This window comes from Musca domestica, unplaced genomic scaffold (assembly GCF_030504385.1).
Source record: "Musca domestica strain aabys unplaced genomic scaffold, Musca_domestica.polishedcontigs.V.1.1 60, whole genome shotgun sequence".
Taxonomy (NCBI): Eukaryota; Metazoa; Arthropoda; class Insecta; order Diptera; family Muscidae; genus Musca; species Musca domestica.
The window spans coordinates 2,605,297-2,625,618 of record NW_026712364.1 but is presented as its reverse complement, the minus strand read 5'-3'; the positions used below and the strand labels follow the sequence as shown (position 1 = coordinate 2,625,618).

The 20,322-nt window shown below is 35.3% G+C and overlaps 1 protein-coding gene across 1 annotated transcript; it reads right to left on the bottom strand.

Annotated features, from left to right (window-relative positions):
- Nucleotides 1-8,263: 8,263 nt before the first annotated feature.
- LOC101897803 (ctenidin-3) lies at nucleotides 8,264-9,313 on the bottom strand. Its single transcript, XM_005181706.2, has one exon. The coding sequence runs from the start codon at nucleotides 9,092-9,094 to the stop codon at nucleotides 8,501-8,503; it is 594 nt and encodes a 197-aa protein (XP_005181763.2). The 5' UTR covers nucleotides 9,095-9,313; the 3' UTR covers nucleotides 8,264-8,500.
- Nucleotides 9,314-20,322: the final 11,009 nt, after the last annotated feature.

The window sequence follows — 20,322 nt, the reverse complement described above, 5'->3', positions numbered from 1 at the left end:
ATCGATTCAGCTCGGTGAGATAGGAAGATCCATATATACTTTCCTATGTGGGAAACCAATAATTCAAGGTGTTACATAATTTTTGGCCCAATCAAACTTATAATACAACCAACGCATAGTGTTGTAGATTATAATGAAGTATAGTTCGAAGAAACTTGCATAATTTTAAGTGTTCGTGGGTATAAAAATACAGGGTGACAAAAAACTGAAACAAAGTCAAACGCCATAATTTTTAATTTTATAAATATTATTGAATAAAAGCAAACATTTCGGAAATAGTATCAAATTTTAGAATAAGTTTAGGTTTGTTCGAATTGGTCACCTTTGGCACGAATTATGACCTTCAAACGGCCAATGAAACCGTCATACGCTGCCCGAATGTTGCTCTGAGGTATTTTGGGCCATTCCAGGCGAAGCGCTTGCCGACACTTCGTTTTTAGTGCCAACCTTGCTTTACAAAATACTCCAGTCCTACGGATTGGTATCCATAAATTTGTAACCAGCCTCCAGAATATTTTCGCGATAATATTCAACATTATTTCTGATGCCACGGTCGATTAATACGAGCGGAGAGCGACCATCGGCTGTTATGGTGGCCAACCGAAAGGGCACATTTAAGCTTACCTCTTTGTCAAGTAAACACGATCGTTTTCTTTGTTTACAAACTGCTGGACTACGAATGTTGCTGGACTACGAATATTGCGGTGCGTCCAGCTTACGAGACATTTTTCGGCCACCGCGAAATTGGTTGCAGTTTTTCATCTCACCATGTAGATATATGGGAAATCTTATACCATGAATGCCGGCAATTTGATTAACTGCAGCTGAAACCCAATATTTTCTTCAGCAAAAAAAAAAGTATACGTTTTGGACGATTCTATTTAATTTGAAGACTGTAATATTCTTAAAAAAAATAAGCATTAAACAATAAAGTAGGGCCAGCAACGCGGACTGGATTAGCTAGTTGTTTTATAAATCTCCCTACAGTTCTTAATGAATATGTCTAATATGGCAACACTAAAAGTGTACAAAATAAAGCTTTGTTTAAAAGCTTGACTTAAACACGTTAGTAATTTTCTAAATAGATGACGCTCTTATACATATTCTACTTTAAAATTAAATATTTCCAAGTTAAAGCTTTTGAAATTCGTTAAAAGCACAACAAAAGCGTAAAATTTAAACTTGTCGTAAGCCAAGTAAAACATCAGCAAGTGATGACGCATTTATTGTAAAGCTGAGTTTATTCAAGTTCAATGTCAAAGACGAAAGTGAAAGTCAAAAGCCAAACGTGCGCTTCATTAAATACAAGCGCGTAAATAGTGCTGTTCCGACGTGTGAACAACATATCGGGAACATGTGTGTGGCTGGCTACACAGTTTGCATGTACGTGAACTGGTTGGTAACTGTGGATATGGTACTGCGCCTTCAATGGTTGGCTGTTACACACAATTTTACTTAAAAACGTTAATTGAGTGTATGCCAGTTTGTGCTTCCTTTTATGTTTTGTAGATATGTTCTTTATTCTTCTTTTAGGTTGCTTACCTTGAGTTTGAGTTATTGTTCGCAACTCTTGGGAATCTTTTGAAGGAACTAGAGATCTTAAACAAAATAAAAATTTTCATTCGTTACAAAATGTCAGATTACAGATTACAGACTAGGTTACCAATATAAATGGTAAATAATTGTGAGTTACATTTTGATTTTAAGGTAGAAGCAGAAAAGATTATTAAAAAACAAAATAAAAGGTTTCCAATTGGTTTTCTTAAAATTATGGTATCCTAGCCATCGTGAATTACTCTTCCTTACGTTATTTTTCTGCGATTTACCAAGTAATCCCGTATTATAATAATACTCTTCAAATTTTATTTATTATTTCTCAGAACTAAATATTTGCACCCTACAACACTATGTGTTGGGGTTATCATAAGTTGTAACACCTGGAGAATATTTAGCGGTTTAAATGGACCAAAACAGATAAGTTTCTTGTTTTTAACTCAAGAACGGCTGGGCAAATTTTGACCATTCACACCACTTCTGAATGGCTTTTAGGCAGAAAAAAATCGAAAAAAATCGCATATAAATATACGCTGATAAAAATGTGAATATTTTTCTGCAATAATTTTTATACCGTCCACCATTCTATGAAGGGTATATTAACTTTATCATTCTGTTTCGAAATATCCATAATAGATCCTACATAATAAGTTCTGGATCAGCGTAAAATTCTAAGACGATCTAGTGATGTCCGTCCGTCTGTCTGTTGTAATCACGCTATCTTTCGAACGAATTGAGATAGAAGGCTAAAATTTACGTGGATAGTTTAGCAATAGGCAGGTTAAGTTTGTAAATGGGCCACGTTTTCGTATAGTCGCCATATAACGGTACCTCCCGATATTCGGTTTTTTCATGATTTTTGCGACATTATTTACCGGAATTATTTAATGACAAATATTTTTGTATTCAGGTTCAAGTCCTCGCATAGACCCCATATAGCGGTACCTCCCGATATTCGGTATTTTGATTATTTCAGCCGCATTATTCACCGGAATCGTTTCAATTTCCGTACTGGAAGATCCTAATGAGTACTACAGCCTATGCCAAAAAATTTTGTATACAAGTCCAAGTCTTCCCATTACCCACATATTACGATTTTAGCGACATTATTTACCGGAATTCTTTCAAATTTGGTATTTGAAATTCGTTATGAGTACTACAGCCTATGACAAAAATTTTTGTATGCAGGTCCAAGTTTGTATGCAGGTCCAAGTCCTCGTACCTCCCGATATTCGGTATTTTGATGATTTCAGCAACATTATTCACCGGAATTGTTTCAAATTTCCTACTGGAAGATCCTAATGGGTATTACAACCTAAGACAGAAAATTGTCTGTGCAGGGCCACGTCTTCGGTACTTCCCGATACTCCGTATTTTCATGATTTTTGCGACGTTATTCACCGTAGTTGTAACAAATTTTGGATTTGAAGTTCGTAATGGGCACTACAGCCTATGACAAACAATTTCGTATGTCCACGTCTTTCTATAGTCCCCATAAAAAGGTTTTCATTTAAGAGTTAGTTTTCGGATTTTTTTTGAAATTTTTCATGGTGGAGGGTATTAAAAGTTCGACCCGGCCGAACTTACCTTCTTTTTATACCCTACACCACAAGGTGGTCAGGGTATTATGTCTTTGTGCATTTGTTTGTAACAGGCAAAAGGAAACGAGATAGACCCATAGTTCCTTTTGATAATCTGCATAGAATCACTTTCTGAGTTGATTTATGCATGTCAGTCCGTCCGTCCGTCTGTCCATGTATTTTTGTGAACAAAATGCAGGTCGCATTTATTATCCGATTGAGATGAAATTTTGCAAACAACATTTGTTTGGCCCAAGGACGAACCCTATTGAAATTGGAGATAATCGGTCAAAATTTAGATATAGCTCCCATATATATCTTCGTCCGATTTGCCTTTTATTGTGCACCAAACGTGTGGAATTTTGCACATACAACCAAATTAGGCCTGAAAATAAGTATGCCAAATTTTATCGAAATCGGTTCAGATATAGCTATAGCTCCCATATATTGTTGATCCGATTTGTTATTTTTGTCCTTTGCAGCCGTAATATGCACTCTGTAACAACAATATTTGGGGAAATATATCAAATGCAGCTCAGAAATACCTTTGCTAAATTTTATCGAGATCGGTTCAGATTTGGATATAGCTCCCATATATAACTTCGTCCGATTTACCATTTATTGTGCACCAAACGTCTAATATTTTTCCAAATGGGATGGAATTTGACACATACGACCGAATTTAGTCTAGAAGGTAGTATGCCAAATTTGGTGAAGATCGGTTCAGATATAGTTATAGCTCCCATATATATTGTTCATCCGATTTATTGTATTTGTTACCCACAGCCGTAATATGCACTCCGTAACAACGATATTCAGGGAAATATATCAAATACAGCTCAGATATATATTTGCCAAATTTTATCGAGATCGGTTCAGATTTGGATATAGTTCCCATATATATTTTTATCCGATTTCAAATTAATTTCGCACCAAATGGGCAATACAAGTCCGAATTTAAAAGATACAAATGCTTCGGCATATTTATTCCTATGAATTTTAAATTATTATTATAATCATAGCGTGTATGGTTGAATTCTCCCATAAAAACTTTTAATTATTAAGTGGAGCTCAACTAAATTAGCAAAGTGGTGTAGGGTATCATAAAATCGGCCCCGCCCGACTTTAAGACTTTCTTTACTGGTTTTTTACATGTTATATCTTATTCTTTTCTGCTAAATTTTAGAATTATAGCTTTGTTCGTTCATCCCAAACCGAATTGTACAACATTTAGTATCATCTGCTACAGTTCTTACACTTAGGTCACATTTCTAAAACCACAACCATCAATCCTAACTTTCATACTTCCTATATCTCATGTCAAAATATTAGCTCCATTCGTTCACATAATTCCAAATTGTAGGAAATTTAGTACTTAAGTACATTTATTGTTCAAATATCCCAAACACTTTGGATCGTCTATCCTACATAACATCAAAGACCCTCACTTAAATTTTCAGATTTCGAAATACCAAATTTATTACCATTTAGTACTTTTCGTACTATTTTACTACGTATTTCCAAAACCGCCTTCAAATCTTAAAACTAAACACTAACTTGATCCTTATGCCAACTTTTAGATTTCCAGCTCTATCTTTTCCTCGCATACCAAATTTAGTACCATTTAGTACTTTTCTTTCTTTTTTATTACTTGTTTTATTTGTCGTCATATTTTTTATCGCATGAGATCAGTTCAGCCTATTGTTTTTCAAATTAGTTCACAAAATAATTACGGATTAAATGGTCCAAAAACCTAAAAATTTGTCTAGATTTTGCAGTCGCCCTATAATTTTTAACTAGGCTCCAATGAAGCCTAGCATTTTGGATAGTGATCGGATAATATTTAGCTGGGGAAATTGACCACAATTTTGTGTGAAAAAATACGCAAATTCTTAAAAACACAAAGACATGAATGTGAAATTTCTGTTCTTTCCGAAAGAAATTTAACGTAGTAGGAACATCTGCATCGTAAAATACAAATGCTTTTTTGGAAATCGCATGTTTTTGGACTATATTGGTTTCAGATCTGTGGTGATTATTCAAAAAGAAAAACAAATACGTTCAACATTTGCTTTTATTTTGTGAGAGATATGGGGATGTTTTTTTGTAGAATCTTTATTCTAATCAAAAGGGTTATAGATCCGCAGAAACTTTACCACAAATGAAATGAGAAGACATTCGTTGTCCAGCAGTTTGTAAACAAACAAAATGATCGTGTTTGCTTGCCAAAGAGGTCAGCTGAAAATGCCACCAGAACTCAAGCGCCGGCCACGGTGATGGTGTGGGCCGCCATAACAGCCGATGCTCTCCGATGCTCTCCGTTCGTATTAATCGACCGTGGCATCAGAATAAATGCCGAATATTATCGCGAAAATATTCTGGAGGATGTATAAGCCTTGGGCACGCAAACATCATGGACAGTCCAGCAGGATCCAGTACCATCGCACTCAGGATGCGCCACCCAAGAATGGTTATAAAATGGGGTTCCTAGTTTAATTTCCAGCCCACAATGGCTACCAAAATCTCCAGATACCAATCTGTTGTACTATTGTGTCTGGAGTATTTTGGAAAGCAAGGTTGACACTACAAAATACCAAAGTGTCGATTACCTCAAGCATGCGCTTCGCGGGGTATGGCTCAAAACACAGCAGAACAACATTCGGGCAGCGTGTGACGGTTTCATTGGCCGTTTGGAGGCCATAATTCGTGCCATAGGTGACCAATTCGAACAAATCTTAACTAGTTCTAAAGTTTGATGCTATTTCCGACATATTTTTCTTTCATTCAATAAATTAAAAAAAAAAAAACTAAACATTATGGTGTTTGACTTGTTACAGTTTTTTTTTTTTTTTGTTATTTCACTCAGTATGTATAGCTCTCTACATGATACCTTCCAATATTCCCATTTTCTACCGCAATAGTTTCAAATTTCGTTTTTAAAGCTCGTAATTGATACTTCGGCCTATGAGAAAAACTTGCGTATGCAGGTTAACGTCTTCGTATGGCCCCAAACAACGATACCTCCCGATATTCGGCATTTTGGTGATTGTAGGTACATTATTCACCTGAATTGTTTCAAATTTTGTGTTTGAAGCTCGTAATAAGTACCATGACAGTAAATTGTCTATGTAGGTTCACTTCTTCATATGCCATATAATGGTACCTCCCTTTATTCGGCATTTTGATGATATTAGCTACATTTTTTTCCGGGTACTACAGCCTTTGAAAAGCCACCATTTTTTTTTTGAGCGGTATTTTTTGACTAAATTTTTTAGAAAATTTTCAAGTTCCTTCAAAATGATGGATGATGGGTATTAAAAGTTCGGCACGGCCAACTTTGGTGCTTTTTTACTTGATAGCTCTACTTTCATAATCTACTTCTCTTTTTTGTAATTTTTTGGAAATTTGTTTATGTTCCTCCAAAATAATGAAGGGGATTACAAGTTCGGCCCGGCCAACTTTGGTGCTATTTTACTTGATAATTCTACTTTCATAATCTACTTCTCTTTTTCGTAATTTTTTGACGGATTTTTTTTGGAAATTTTTTTATGTTCCTTCAAAATGATGGAGGGTATTACAAGTTCGGCCCGGCCACCTTTGGTGCTTTTTTATACCCTCCACCATACTATGGAGGGTATATTAATTTTGTCATTCCGTTTGTAACTCCTCGAAATACTCATGTCAGACCCAACAAAGTATATATATTCTTGATCAGCGTAAAATTCTAAGACGATTTAGCCATGTCCGTCTGTCTGCCTGTCTGTCTGTCCGTCTGTCTGTCTGTTGTAATCAGGCTATCTTTCGAACAAATTGAAATAGAAGGCTAAAATTTTGCACACATGTATATTTTGCCAGTAGGCAAGTTAAGTTCGCAAGTGGTCATGTAGGTCCAAGTTATCATATAGCCCCCATATAACGGCATCTCCCAATATTCGGTATTTTGATGATTTTACCGACATTATTCACCGGAATAGTTTCAAATTTGGGATTTGAAGTTCGTAATGGATACTACAGCCTAAGACAGAAAATTATCTGTGCAGGTCTACGTCTTCATGTAGTCCCCATATAACGGTACTCCCGATATTCGGTATTTTGATGATTTTAGCGACATTATTTAACGGAATCGTTCCCCATTTGGTATTTGAAGTTCGTAATGGATACTTCAGGCCATGCCAGAAAATTGTCTGTGCAGGTCCACGTCTTCGTATAGCCTTCATATAACGGTACCCCCCGTATTAGGTATTTTGATGATTTTAGCTACATTATAAACAGATTTTTCTTCAAGTTTCGCATTTAAATATTGTAATAACTTATGACAAAAGTTGCCTATGCAGGTCCACGTCGTAAGAGCATTCGGTATTTTTAAGATTTTAACAGAATTTTTAACGGATTTTACTTTATTTTATTTTTTATTTTTTTTTGGAAATTGCCAAATTTGTACGAAATGGTGGAGGGTATTAAAAGTTCGGCGCGGCCGAACTTACAGCTTTTTTACTTGTTTTTCGGTCCAGTTGATTTCAAAGTTTTGAGATTGTCTATTCAATCTTATGTATGATTTGGATGTAAAAGTATTTGACATCACTCTACTCCACTTGCATTTTTTTCAATTGATTCTTGTAATGGACTTGGATCTTTTGAAAAATATGAGCTCTAGAGCATATTGAACTTGTTAAAAACAATCTGTAATTATTGTTATGATTAACTTTCATTTAATTTGATGGATCGAATTTTTTTTTATCAAATTGACAACCTCGTCTAATTCTAAGGCAGAGGGAAACGAGAATGATCCTGGCGAACTCAGACCTGAGGTTGTAGATTCTGCAACTATATTTACAGTGTACCATCTTCGGTTTTTTATGACATTTTTAAGACTTTCGCATGGAATCTGGTTTAGAATTATCATTTAATTTGAATTTACAAATATACCTACTTCTAATAGCTATTCCATGTGGATATGGTCCTTTCACTTGTAGTGAAAATCTTGTATTTTTTATCGAACACAACATTTTTATTTTAAGCCTATTAATATTGAAATTACTGTTTTATATCTTTATAGATATATCTCTTCATCACCTATTTCCCCAGGCTTTAAATTTTGATATTTTCTATTTGATTAGATGGCAACGTAATTTTACTTTGTATTTTTTATTTATTATTTATTTATTTTCATGTTATTACTTTCACAGCTATTAAGATTTAAACAATTAAATTACATTGTGATAATTTTTCGAAACAGTCCCACAATTACACAATTCCGTTTTTTTAATTCCGTTTCGGCCATTCACGAAAAAATTTAGAACGCAATAATGAAATAATAACATTCTTATTTACAAACACTAAAAACTATTCGGATTTCTTAAAAAGATTTACCAACTATTCGAGTAACTTCCACTAGAGGCGGAGGCCTGGGCTGAGGCTGTGGCATAAGAACCACTACCACCACCGCCGCCATGGCCATACAATTGATTTCCACAGGAACTGCAACCACCGCCGCCATTGCCACCCCAACCTCCACTGTTACCGCCGCCATAACCACCTTGGCCATAACCGCCGGAGTAACCTCCATGGCCACCATAGTTACCACCCCCAACACCGCCGCCATAGCCATGACCGCCACCATAGCCGCCACCGCCGCCTCCTTTTTGTACTGCAACAGTGTAGACAGGAACTTCTTTTACGACAATAACTTCCTTGTTGTAACCGCCACCATAGCCGCCATGACCACCGTATCCTCCACCGCCGCTATAACCATGGCCTCCATAGCCACCACCACCGCCATAAACACCATGACCGCCTCCATAGCCACCACCTCCATAACCGCCGCCGCCACCACCACCATATCCAAGACCAAATCCACCTCCTAATCCTCCACCCAGCAATTTACTCTTCAACTTATGTAGAGTGGGTGTGGCAGTGACTGTGGCCACCAGCAGCAGAGCCAATATAACAAAACGTTTCATTATCCTCTCTTAAAACTCAAACCGGATCTGAACTTTTTTTTTTCAAAATTTGCAATGCGAAAATCTCAAACTTTTCGAAGTTATTCGATTATTTAGAAAGGTTACAATGAACTGAAGTGTCTGCTGGTAAAATGCTTCCCATTTATAGTCAGATTGTTAAAATCAATTATTCTAGGCATGCCTCAATTGAGTCTCACATAGCACCTACCAGAATACACAGAGACACACACAAACACAGAGCACAAAAATCTCAGCCATAAACTCTTCTTTGAGCCGGACTACTAATGTTTGAGCCTCATTTATTCCATTCTATTCAACTAATTCGCTGGGAATCGCATGCATTGAATTTGAAGAGGGTGGGTGGCTTAGGAAAGCACACGGAAAAGAGTCGGCATCAACCGCCACAATTGAAGCGTCATCAATTAATACATGAGAGGGGAGCATTGCTATTGGGTGCTGCATGGCTGAATCTTCAACACCCTTCGCCAAAAGAAGTGTGATAAGGCTGGGTTTTTTAAAAAATTCGTACTAAAAGCATACGAAAAGTACTAAAATGTACTTAAAATTTAATACTTTTTTTGAAAAATGGGATGAGCTAGAATCCTGAAATTTGGAATGAGAATCACCAAAGGATTTTTTGAAAATCGAACTTTGAGGTTACGAAAAGTTAAAAATGGCATGAGAATCAAGGTTGGAATGTAAGTTGGTAAGTAAGGGGGTTTTAGAAATTTGTACTAAGTGTGCGAAATTTCTGAATGGTACCAAATTTGGAACAGTTTGGTTTGGGGAGAACGAGTGAAGCTGTTACTTTGAAATTTGGAAAGTTTGTGTTGGTGGCAGGTTTGTGATAAAGAGGTGGTTTTGAAAATAGGGATGCCATTCATGTGTAGCCTGGACATATAGAGGTGGTTTCGGAAATGTGTACTATAATTGTACGAAAAGTACTAAATTTGGTATTTGGTGATGGGATATAGACAGGATTCTGAAATCTGAAATCTGATATTTAGATTATTGATGATATCTTTGTTTGAGATTTGGTGGTGGTTTGGAAATACGTCCTATATTTATAAATGGTACTAAATTTGGTATTGGGTGAAGAAATAGGGCTGGATTCCTAATATTTCGTATTGAGGTCTATGTTGGTATCTTGTGTTGGTGGTGGTTTTGCATATGTGTACTATAACTGTTCGTAAAGTACTAAATTGTACTAATTTTGGATCACAGTTTGGGTCTAGGGTGGGCATATGTCGACAGATGTAAATTTGGTATTGAGTGAGGGAATAGAGCTAAAATCCTGAAATTTTATACAGGGGTCACTGTTTGTGTCTGAGTTTAAGATATGGATATGGCGGTATTTGCATCCTATAAATGTACGAAAGGTGCAAAATTTCACACAATGTGTCCATGGGTTTTAGGATCGAGATGGAATTCTGAAATTTGATATAGTGATCACTGTTGGTGTCTAGGGTGTGGTTTCGGACAGGCGTAGTATAACTGAACGAAAAGTGCTAAGTGTTACTAAATTTGGTATTGGGTGAAGGCATATTGGATTATTATTATTGTATTCATTATATTATTATTATTATTATTATTGTTATTATTATTATTATTATTGTTATTATTATTATTATTATTATTATTATTATTATTATTATTATTATTATTATTATTATTATTATTATTATTATTATTATTATTATTATTATTATTATTGTATTATTATGTTGAAGTCTTTACTGAGATATGGAGGTGATTTTGGAAATATGTAGTATAGAAGTACTAAATTGCAGGGTAAAAGAATGGGAATGTATTAAATGTTGAAATTCTGAAATTTGACATTGAGGTCACTGTGGGTTTCTTGTGTCAAATAGGTGAAACCATTGTGCAATGGTTTTACTAACATCTTTCCCGGTGGACTTCATAATGAAGGATTTTGAAGACTAGGACAAGACAGATTTTTGCATAAACTCATATGAATTATGGCTTTAACCCGAAAATCTATTTTTGCTGTACAGAGGGTGAGATGAAGGAACTGTAACCAACTCAGATTGCAGTCAAGCCACTCGTCCGACAGCTGTTAAAATTATTCCAGTACAAAAGCATTGTCCAGAAAAAAAAGTTAATCGTGATAGAGTTTAAGCGTGATAGTGTGATTTCTCTATATATGGCTGGAAAACCACAAGTGGCTACCTTTAGAGCACTGAATAAATCTTTTGTGTTTTGTACTATCGCTCGTTACCGTGAAAGTGGCAGTTTAGCCCGACGTCAAGAAAGTGGACGGACGAAACAGCAACATCAGCAGAAATGGTTCGAAGAGTAAAGAAGCCACTTGAGCGAAACCCGCGTCGCAGTGGCTCGTGAGCAGAACATATAGCAAAATTCCATTCAACAAATATAGGAAAATGAGCTCTGGGTAAAGCCATTGAAATTCCATAAAGGGCAAGAACTTACACTGCAACAGAAAGAAAATAGAGTCGAAATAGCTAAAGAGTTGCTTCGCTTGGCCAAAAGTTTTTGGAAAGCAAGGTTGGCACTAAAAAATACCAAAGTGTCGATCACCTCAAGCAAGCGCTTCGCCGGGATACCGCAGAGCAACATTCGGACAGCGTGTGACGGTTTCATTTGTCGTTTGAAGGCCATACTTTGTGCCAAAGGTAACCACTTCGAACAAATGCAAACTTATTCTATTGATGCTGTTTCCGACATTTTTTTGCTTTCATTCAATAAAATTTAAGAAAAAATGTAAAAATTATGGCCTTTGACTTTTTTGCAGTTTTTTTATCTCAACCTGTATATGGATTCCTGTCATTAAAGTTAGATTCAGAGAGTTGATAAATTCTGAATCTTATAATATTTTTTTAACTATTAATTTTGTAAACTATTTAACTTTTAACGAAGCCGATACAAAAATCCCGCCTTATCTTAATTTTAAATACCAAAACTTACCTTCATAAAAATTTCAATGTCCTAGTTGTACAGATTGTCTAACATCATTATTGTTCTGTTGAGTACCTTCTTGTACTTTCTTTGCCCTTCCAGTTTGATTATTTTACATCATTGCAGCAAAAGTTATCCGCGTCCAGCTCTTACTCATGACACAATAACAAATTTGTACCTCCTCCCACCCCTATTGACCCTCATGGTAAATTTTAAAGTTCTAGCTCTTTCACCCAGCTCTAACACCCAATAACAAGGTTGTGGCTTTTGGTATTCTTCGTACCCCTTCCAAAAATCTCCCCTATATCAACCCCGACACACAAGTGGTGACCATTACACAAAATTTTTAAATTTCTATCTGTTAAGGATACTGAAGTAACAACTTGTGCCTGTTTGTATTTTTCGTACCTTTAAAGTACAAATTTCCAACTGTATTTCCTTATGTCACGAATTTTCTTATGTACGAATTTCCCACATTTTGTCCTGATTTTACCCCCATACACTTCCAGTGACCCTCATGCCAATCTTAAGAATTTTGGCTCACCTCCTTTGCTATTAGTCCCTTTGATTGTAATCGAAATTTGATTAAAAATCGAATTTTACAAATCATGTAAACGCTTTCAATAGCTTTCAATCTCAATTAGTACAATATTTAGTATATTTTTGTGCCAATTTTAGTAAAAATTTCCAAAAACACCCTCTGTAAAAATCTAATACTTCTATAGATATGGATTTTCAGGGATTACAAACGATGTGACAAAACTATTATACCTAAACTACAATATGTAATTCCCGTAACAACGACAACATCCTCGATAACAATGTTAGTACAAATGACGATACATTAAATTGCTCATCTTCATTGTATTTTATTAATCAACTTTGTGTAGCCTACAGCAAATGTCGTTGACAACTAAACGTTCCGCAAGCAACATACAATATAAATTTCATTCAAAAACATCAGGCAAATGGAGTGGATATTCCAATCGAAAATGGCTATAATTAATTTTGAGCGTGTCAGTACTTTGGGAAAACCACTGCCGCCACCAGAAGCAGTATCTCAATGGCTCATCTTTTTTGTTTTTATCGAAGCGAAGCAAGCAAACCGCACAGTTATGACAGATCGGAGAGATGTAATTAAGAGCTAGATTGGTTAGTTGTAAAACCAGTTAGAGAATTTCTCATAAATCGGAAAATCTAAGTGTTGCAATAAATCTAGGCGTACGGAAACATTACGATATGTCACACATTGGAACAGGTTTTTACAAAATGACTTAACACATAGATGTTTTTTTTTTTTTTTTTTTTTGACATCCTTTTGTTAATTAATATTTAAAATATTTTCATGAAATAAGAAGTATATATAGGATAAAGATCAAATTGTTGTAATAAAAGGAAACTTGGGAGTTGGAAGAAGAACAAATTAGTGTGAATGGTGACGTTACCGCTTATCTATAATGGTGGCCTCGAAGAAGACAGAACCTTAGCAGATACAGGAAGGTAAGGCTGCGAAAAGGTTTTCTGAAACGTAGTTTCTATGGAATTTCGGTTTCTTGGAGGGTAGAAAATCTTTCGACAAAGGTGTTTAAATAAGTATTTATTTCGGGATGTTCCCCAGCTTTTCGATTGAAAATATGGTCAAGAGCTTTGAAATAACTAAAATTAGGAGATACAAATATGTAAGAGCACGACTCAAACGTAGACTGGTCTTACGCTAGGCCTATTGTTTTTAAAGATGTTCGCAATATATTTAGGGGTGGAAATGGACCAACAACTGATTTTATTGCAGGTGTAAGACTGATTCTTCTATACATAGAAGGAGACCTATAGAGGTCTTTCAACTTTGAAAATCCTGCAGAAAGTCTTTAAACCGCACAAAACCTGTTGGTTTTTTTTACCGTAGACGATGGATGGAACACTTTTAGCAATTTTGGCCAGTAAAGTTTTGGCCATTAAATTTTGGATATTGGAGGTTTTTAGTCCAAAGCGCCATAAAATGGAAATTTGTTGTGGCAATTTAAAATTCTTTTGGAGCTTGCTCTTGTGAACTTTTATATACAGGGTGAGGTGAAAAAACTGCAACCAACTTCACTGCAACCAATGACTGCTGTCATTTCTAAGACACTCGTCCGACAGCTGTTAAAATTATTACAGTGGCAGCTCATTTTATTGTTTACAAGAGTACAAACGCATTTATGTGAGAATTTGTCAGAAAAAACTTATTCATGATGGTATTCAAGCGTGATAGTGTGATTTCTTTATATTTGGCTGGAAAACAATAAGTGGCTATCATTTGAGCACTCCATCATTTAAATGTGAGTAAATCATTTGTGTCTCTTACCATCGCTCGTTACCGAGACGTCAACGAAGAAGAAGAAGGGGTAAAACCATCAAAATTCCAAAAAGTTCAAGAACTTACACCGCAACCGACTCAAAAGAGCTAAAGAGTTACTAAAGAGCTAAAGAGTTACTTCGCTTGGCCGAAAGTGGTGAACTGCCGAACTTGGTTTTCTCCGATGAGAAAACATTCGTTGTCCAGCAGTTTGTAAACAAACAAAATGATCGTGTTTACTTGCCAAAGAGGTCAGCTGAAAATGTGAACCTTCGGTTGGCCACCAGAACTCAAGCGCCGGCCATGATGATGGTGTGGACCGCCATAACAGCCGATGGTAACTCTCCTCTAGTATTAATCGACCGTGGCATCAGAATAAATGCAGAATATTATTAAAATATTCTGGAGGGTGTATTAAAGCCTTGGGCACGCAAACATTTTGGCTGCTGACATTGGACGTTCCAACAGGACTCAGCACCATTTCTCTCAGCACACGCCACCTAAGAATGGTTACAAAATGAGGTACCTGGCTTCATTTCCAGCGCACAATGGCCACCAATATCTTCGAATACCATTCTATTGGACTATTGCGTCTGGAGTATTTTGGAAAGCAAGGTTGGTACCTCAAGCAATCGCTTCGCCGAGAATGGCCCAAAATACCGCAAAGCAGACATTCTGGCACCTTGTGACGGTTTCATTGGCCCTTTGAAGGCCATAATTCGTGCCAAAGGTGACTAATTCGAACAAATTTCAACTTGTTCTAAAATGTTATGCCATTTCCGACATTTTTTGCTTTTATTCGATACAATTTAAAAAAACTTGGTTGCAGTTTATGGGAGGTATAGCCACATCTGAAGAGATTGTCACCAATCTTGATGTGCTTGCTTCTTGACTAATTGTGGTCGGATATGCCAAAATTCAGGTAATTTGGACTGATATTGGTCATTTAGTGCACAATTATTGACCTAAATTTTGGCACATTAATTGTGCACTAAATGACTAATATCAGTCTAAATGACCTGAATTTTGGCACATCTATACGAATTGAGTCTAGAAGAAAGTACATCAAATTTGGCGGAAATCGGTTCAGATATAGATTGAGCTCCCATATATATATTGTAAGTCAAATTAAAAAATGTGAAAAAAATATCACAGAAAATATTACAGAAAAATATTTAAGTTTTTATTAACATCTTTTTATGCGATTTTTCTAAATTTTATTCTTTTTTGCCAAAGGGCTATTATAAATTGGTGAGAATTGTCAAAATCCGTCCAGCCGTTAGTGAGCTATAAGCGGTCTGATTAATTTCCCCTTCTTTGATGTATGGAATTGTTTATATTTTTCTATATGTGCGATATATTGGTTACCTATGTCACTGCAAAGGTCAGAAATACCCTTTTCATATATTTTTACAACATATATATTTATGTATATTCATTACAACCCCTAAATATTTTTGTGATCATCTTCAAAACTTATATACTGAACTTAACCCCTCCTCCAGGCGACCTGTAGCGTGATTACAAGTTAACATGGGCAGACGAACAGATACACATAGCTAGATCGACTCAGCTTATCGAGGAAAGAAGACTCATATAAAACATCTTATGCACAGTACCAATATTTCGAGGTATTACATAATTTTTGGTCCAATCAAAGGAACCTACTAATATTCGGTATTTTGATGATTTTAGCCACATTTTTTCACGGATTTGTCTAAAAATTGGTATTTGTGGGTCACAATAGGTTCTAGTTCGTATGGCGAAACATTGTATGTATAGGTTCACGTTTCGGTATAGCCCCCATATAACGGTACCTTCGGGTATTCGGCGTTTTGATTATTTTTTCACATTTTTTAAGGGATTTGTCCAGAAATTGGTATTTGTAGTTCATAATGGGTCGTAGCTCGTGCGCCGATATATTGTATGTATAGGTCCACGTTTTGGTATAGCCTCAAATAACAGTATCTGCCGATATTCGATATTTTGATAAATACTGGTATTTTTAGTCCATTATGGGCTCGAGCCCGGTGGTAGAACATTGAATATTTAGTTTTACGTTTCCTAAAGCGCACATATAACGATGCCCACCGATATTCGGTATTTTGATAATCTTAGTCACATTGACCCACATAATTGTTCAAAATTTGGTATTTTAGAAGATTTGATAGATGGCAATGCTTGAAGTATAAAATTGTCTATAGATGTTCCTGTTTTGGTATGGCCCCATGTAACGGGCTCACTCACTTTATGGTTTTCTAATAAGTTGAACTGTATTATGCAATAGGTTTTACTGGTATATGAAATTACAAATGTTCCCTTTACCCAAAGGTGAAGGGGATTTAAAAAAAATTTTACTCAAGACATACAATTCAATTAACAAGAAGCCTAAACAAATTGTTTTCGACTGCCGTCACATTAGTTTCAAATGAGAATCCCAATAAATATTTGTATTGTTAGATTACTGTAATTTGTTGCGCTTCAAAGATACTTTCGTTTCGACAGCACGACATGAAATAATTACTTTCAGAAATATCTTAGTATTTTCCGATTTTTGCAAGGGTGATTCCCCATTTACCCGGTCGTAGACGTTTTGCCGCTGGCGCAACCCTCCCCTAAATACGTAATAAATGTTGTGATTAGCACATTGTTAAATATTATTGTATGCTAATAAGAAATTTAGTTGTATGAGTTTACGACAGTTCAGAAAATATTTCATTAATAAATATTTATTAGGATTGTCATTCAGTTGGTCATTCGCAGACTGTCAGTCGTAAAGTTTTGGGGTATCTATTGTAAACCGCACTAAAATTATAAATATTTGGCTTAAATAAAAAACACCAAATTGGGTAAGTGTGCCTAAGTTCGGCATGTCCCAGTAGTCGGCAGCATTGTTTTAATAAAACTACAAATTTATGAAATTTAATAAAAAGATATAAAAACTTTATTTATTACTGCAAAAACTATACAAAATTTAGAATCTGAATAAATTAACTTTGTAATAATTGAAAAGTTCCACTCAGAATGGTGAGCGATTAAAAATGCGAAAATCCTAAAAGTGCCGACTACTGGTACACTTACCCTATAAAGAGAGACGATCAAAGAAGACAAGTAAGCAAAGGCTATAGTCGGGCGGGGCCGACCATGTGATACCCTACAACACTACAATATAATGGAAGCCCCTTTATGTCCAAAACCATTTTGGAAGATTTTGATTTTGAAATTATGTCACGAAGCACTGCCCACATATTACCCTTATTATTTTGACCAGGAATATTTGTCCAATATTTACGCACTTCATCGTTCTGTAAGTTGTTGTGGTCCATTTTATAGCTAAATATAATCCAATGGTCATCCAAAATGCTAGACTTCTTCCCTGTTTTTGTTTCATTTGAATCTCAAATATTTGTGATCATCTCCAAAAGTAAGAGTCCTCTCTATATCTCCAAATTTAGAGTCATATAAATGATTTCCTTGTCAACGAAATCAGCATAAAAAAGCCAGAAGTTCGAATTTTGTGTACTTCGGATATCGCCTGTAAGTAATGTTGGTATTTTTTCACAAAAAAATAGTGATCCATTCCAACCGCCGTCCTAAACTCTAACTTCATGCGAGATTTCGTGTCTTTTGTTTTCCATTTGTGACCTTTATAACGGATGCAAAATCAGGAACATTTTTAGTTGTTGGTCCATTTCAACCCCTACATATATTGCGGGCATATTTGAAAACAATAGGCCTAGTCCTTCTGACCCTTACCCTACCCTTGTAAAAATTTTCGTGAGGATCGCACGATATTTGTAATACTTATATAGTATCCCCAACCTGTTTGTAAGATGAAAAAATATTACAAAATATTATAAACCAAATTGAAAAAATCGCATGTGATAAAAAATATGAAAATACAAAAAAATGTCACAAAATACAACAAAATCTAAATTAAAATCATTATTGGCATATTTTTCTGCGTTTTTTTAGATTTTATACTTTTATGTCAAGAGGGCATTCTGAATTGACATATTAGCATTTTAACTGGTATCCCCTTCCTTTGCATATACACATTGTATATATTTCGCTATATAACCGATATATTTACTATCGGCATCTACGTTACGGTCAGAATTGACCCGATCGAACTGCAAAATCAGGAATTTTCAGTTTTTGGTCCATTTCAACCCCTAAATATTATGCAATCATCTCCAAAAGAAATAAGGTTCTATTCTGACCCTAGCCCCACTTCCATTTTAAATTTCGAAGATCGGACCATAATTGTGACCTGTAGATTGATTACAAATTAACATGGATAGACGGACGGACGGACATACATAGCTAGATCGACTCAGCTCGGCGAGATAGGAAGATCCATATACACTTTCCAATGTGGGAAATCAATATTTCGAGGTGTTACATAATTTTTGGCCCAATCAAACTTATAATAGTGTTGTAGGGTATAAAAACATTATATTCATTTCATTCACACACATTACTAAAGACATAAAATTCAATTAACAAGAAGCCTAAACAAATTGTTTTCGACTGCCGTCACATTAGTTTCAAATGAGAATCCCAATAAATATTTGTATTGTTAGATTACTGTAATTTGTTGCGCTTCAAAGATACTTTCGTTTCGACAGCACGACATGAAATAATTACTTTCAGAAAAATGTTAGTATTTTCCGATTTTTGCAAGGGTGATTCCCCATTTACCCGGTCGTAGACGTTTTGTCGCTGGCGCAACTTCTCCCCTAAATACGTAATAAATGTTGTGATTAGCACATGGTTAAATATTATTGTATGCTAATAAGAAATTTAGTTGAATGAGTTTACGACAGTTCAGAAAATATTATGCCAGAATTTTCATTAATCATTGTAGTGAGAGAATCGTAAGCTATCGGATTGTAAATAAGATGATTTAACATTTTTTATTAGAATTGTCATTCAGTTGGTCATTTTCAGACTGTCAGTCGTAAAGTAAACCGCCCTAAAATTATAAATACTTCGCTAAAATAAAAACGCCAAATATAAAAAGAGTCGATAAAAGAAAAAAAATGAAGTTGTAGTCAGGTCATGTTTAAAATCCGCAAGCACTGAGAAATCCTCTAAAATCAGGAATTTTGTGGATTTCAGATATTTCCATATTTAATATTTTATTGATTTATTTCGATGTCTTTGAATGTTAAACATTTGAAAAAAAAACTGCATTCATGTGCTGGAGAATACTGAACGAATTACTCTTGTGATTGATGTTTCATTCAAATATTATTTCAAAATAGCTTTATATGCTTAAGTTGTTATTCATTAAAAATGCATAAAGCAATGTGTCGTAGTGTACACTGTACAGGGAGCAAATCGCGTGATATGATTTATAATTAGTTCGACGTTTTGTTTGTTTGCGAGTATTACGGAATTTACTATTGATTGGGGGTATCAAGAATATTGTCATCAGACGATATTAGTCCAAATTCTAATCTTTACACTTCTATTTTATTTGTAAATGAAATAAGAGTGACAGACAACAAAAAGTGACAAGAAAATAATTAATTATGGCATAAATGATGTATTGTCCGAAAGACTGAGTACTCGGTTGATTTAAAGCATAACATGTACGTTTACACTTGTGTAAACAATGTTTTTTGAGTTGACAAGATCTACGAGGGCGGTTCGGAAACTTCTTAGCCTGTCAATGAAAGTTAGTTAGTTTTTCCAAAATATTTTTATTTTTCAATGTAATCTCCTGGAACTTCAATAAACTTAGTCCAACGCTTTTCTAGCAATTGTATCCCTTGATTAAAATAGTTTTCCTCAAGGTCTCCAGAATAGTAGTTTACAACTGTAATTGCATCTTTATTTGAGGTAAAACGCTTGCCAGCAAGGAATTTTTTTAGATTTGGGAACAAGTAATAGTTACTGGGATTGATCCAAAATGTTGCAATAGAGCTCTGAATTTTCATACCCTACAACA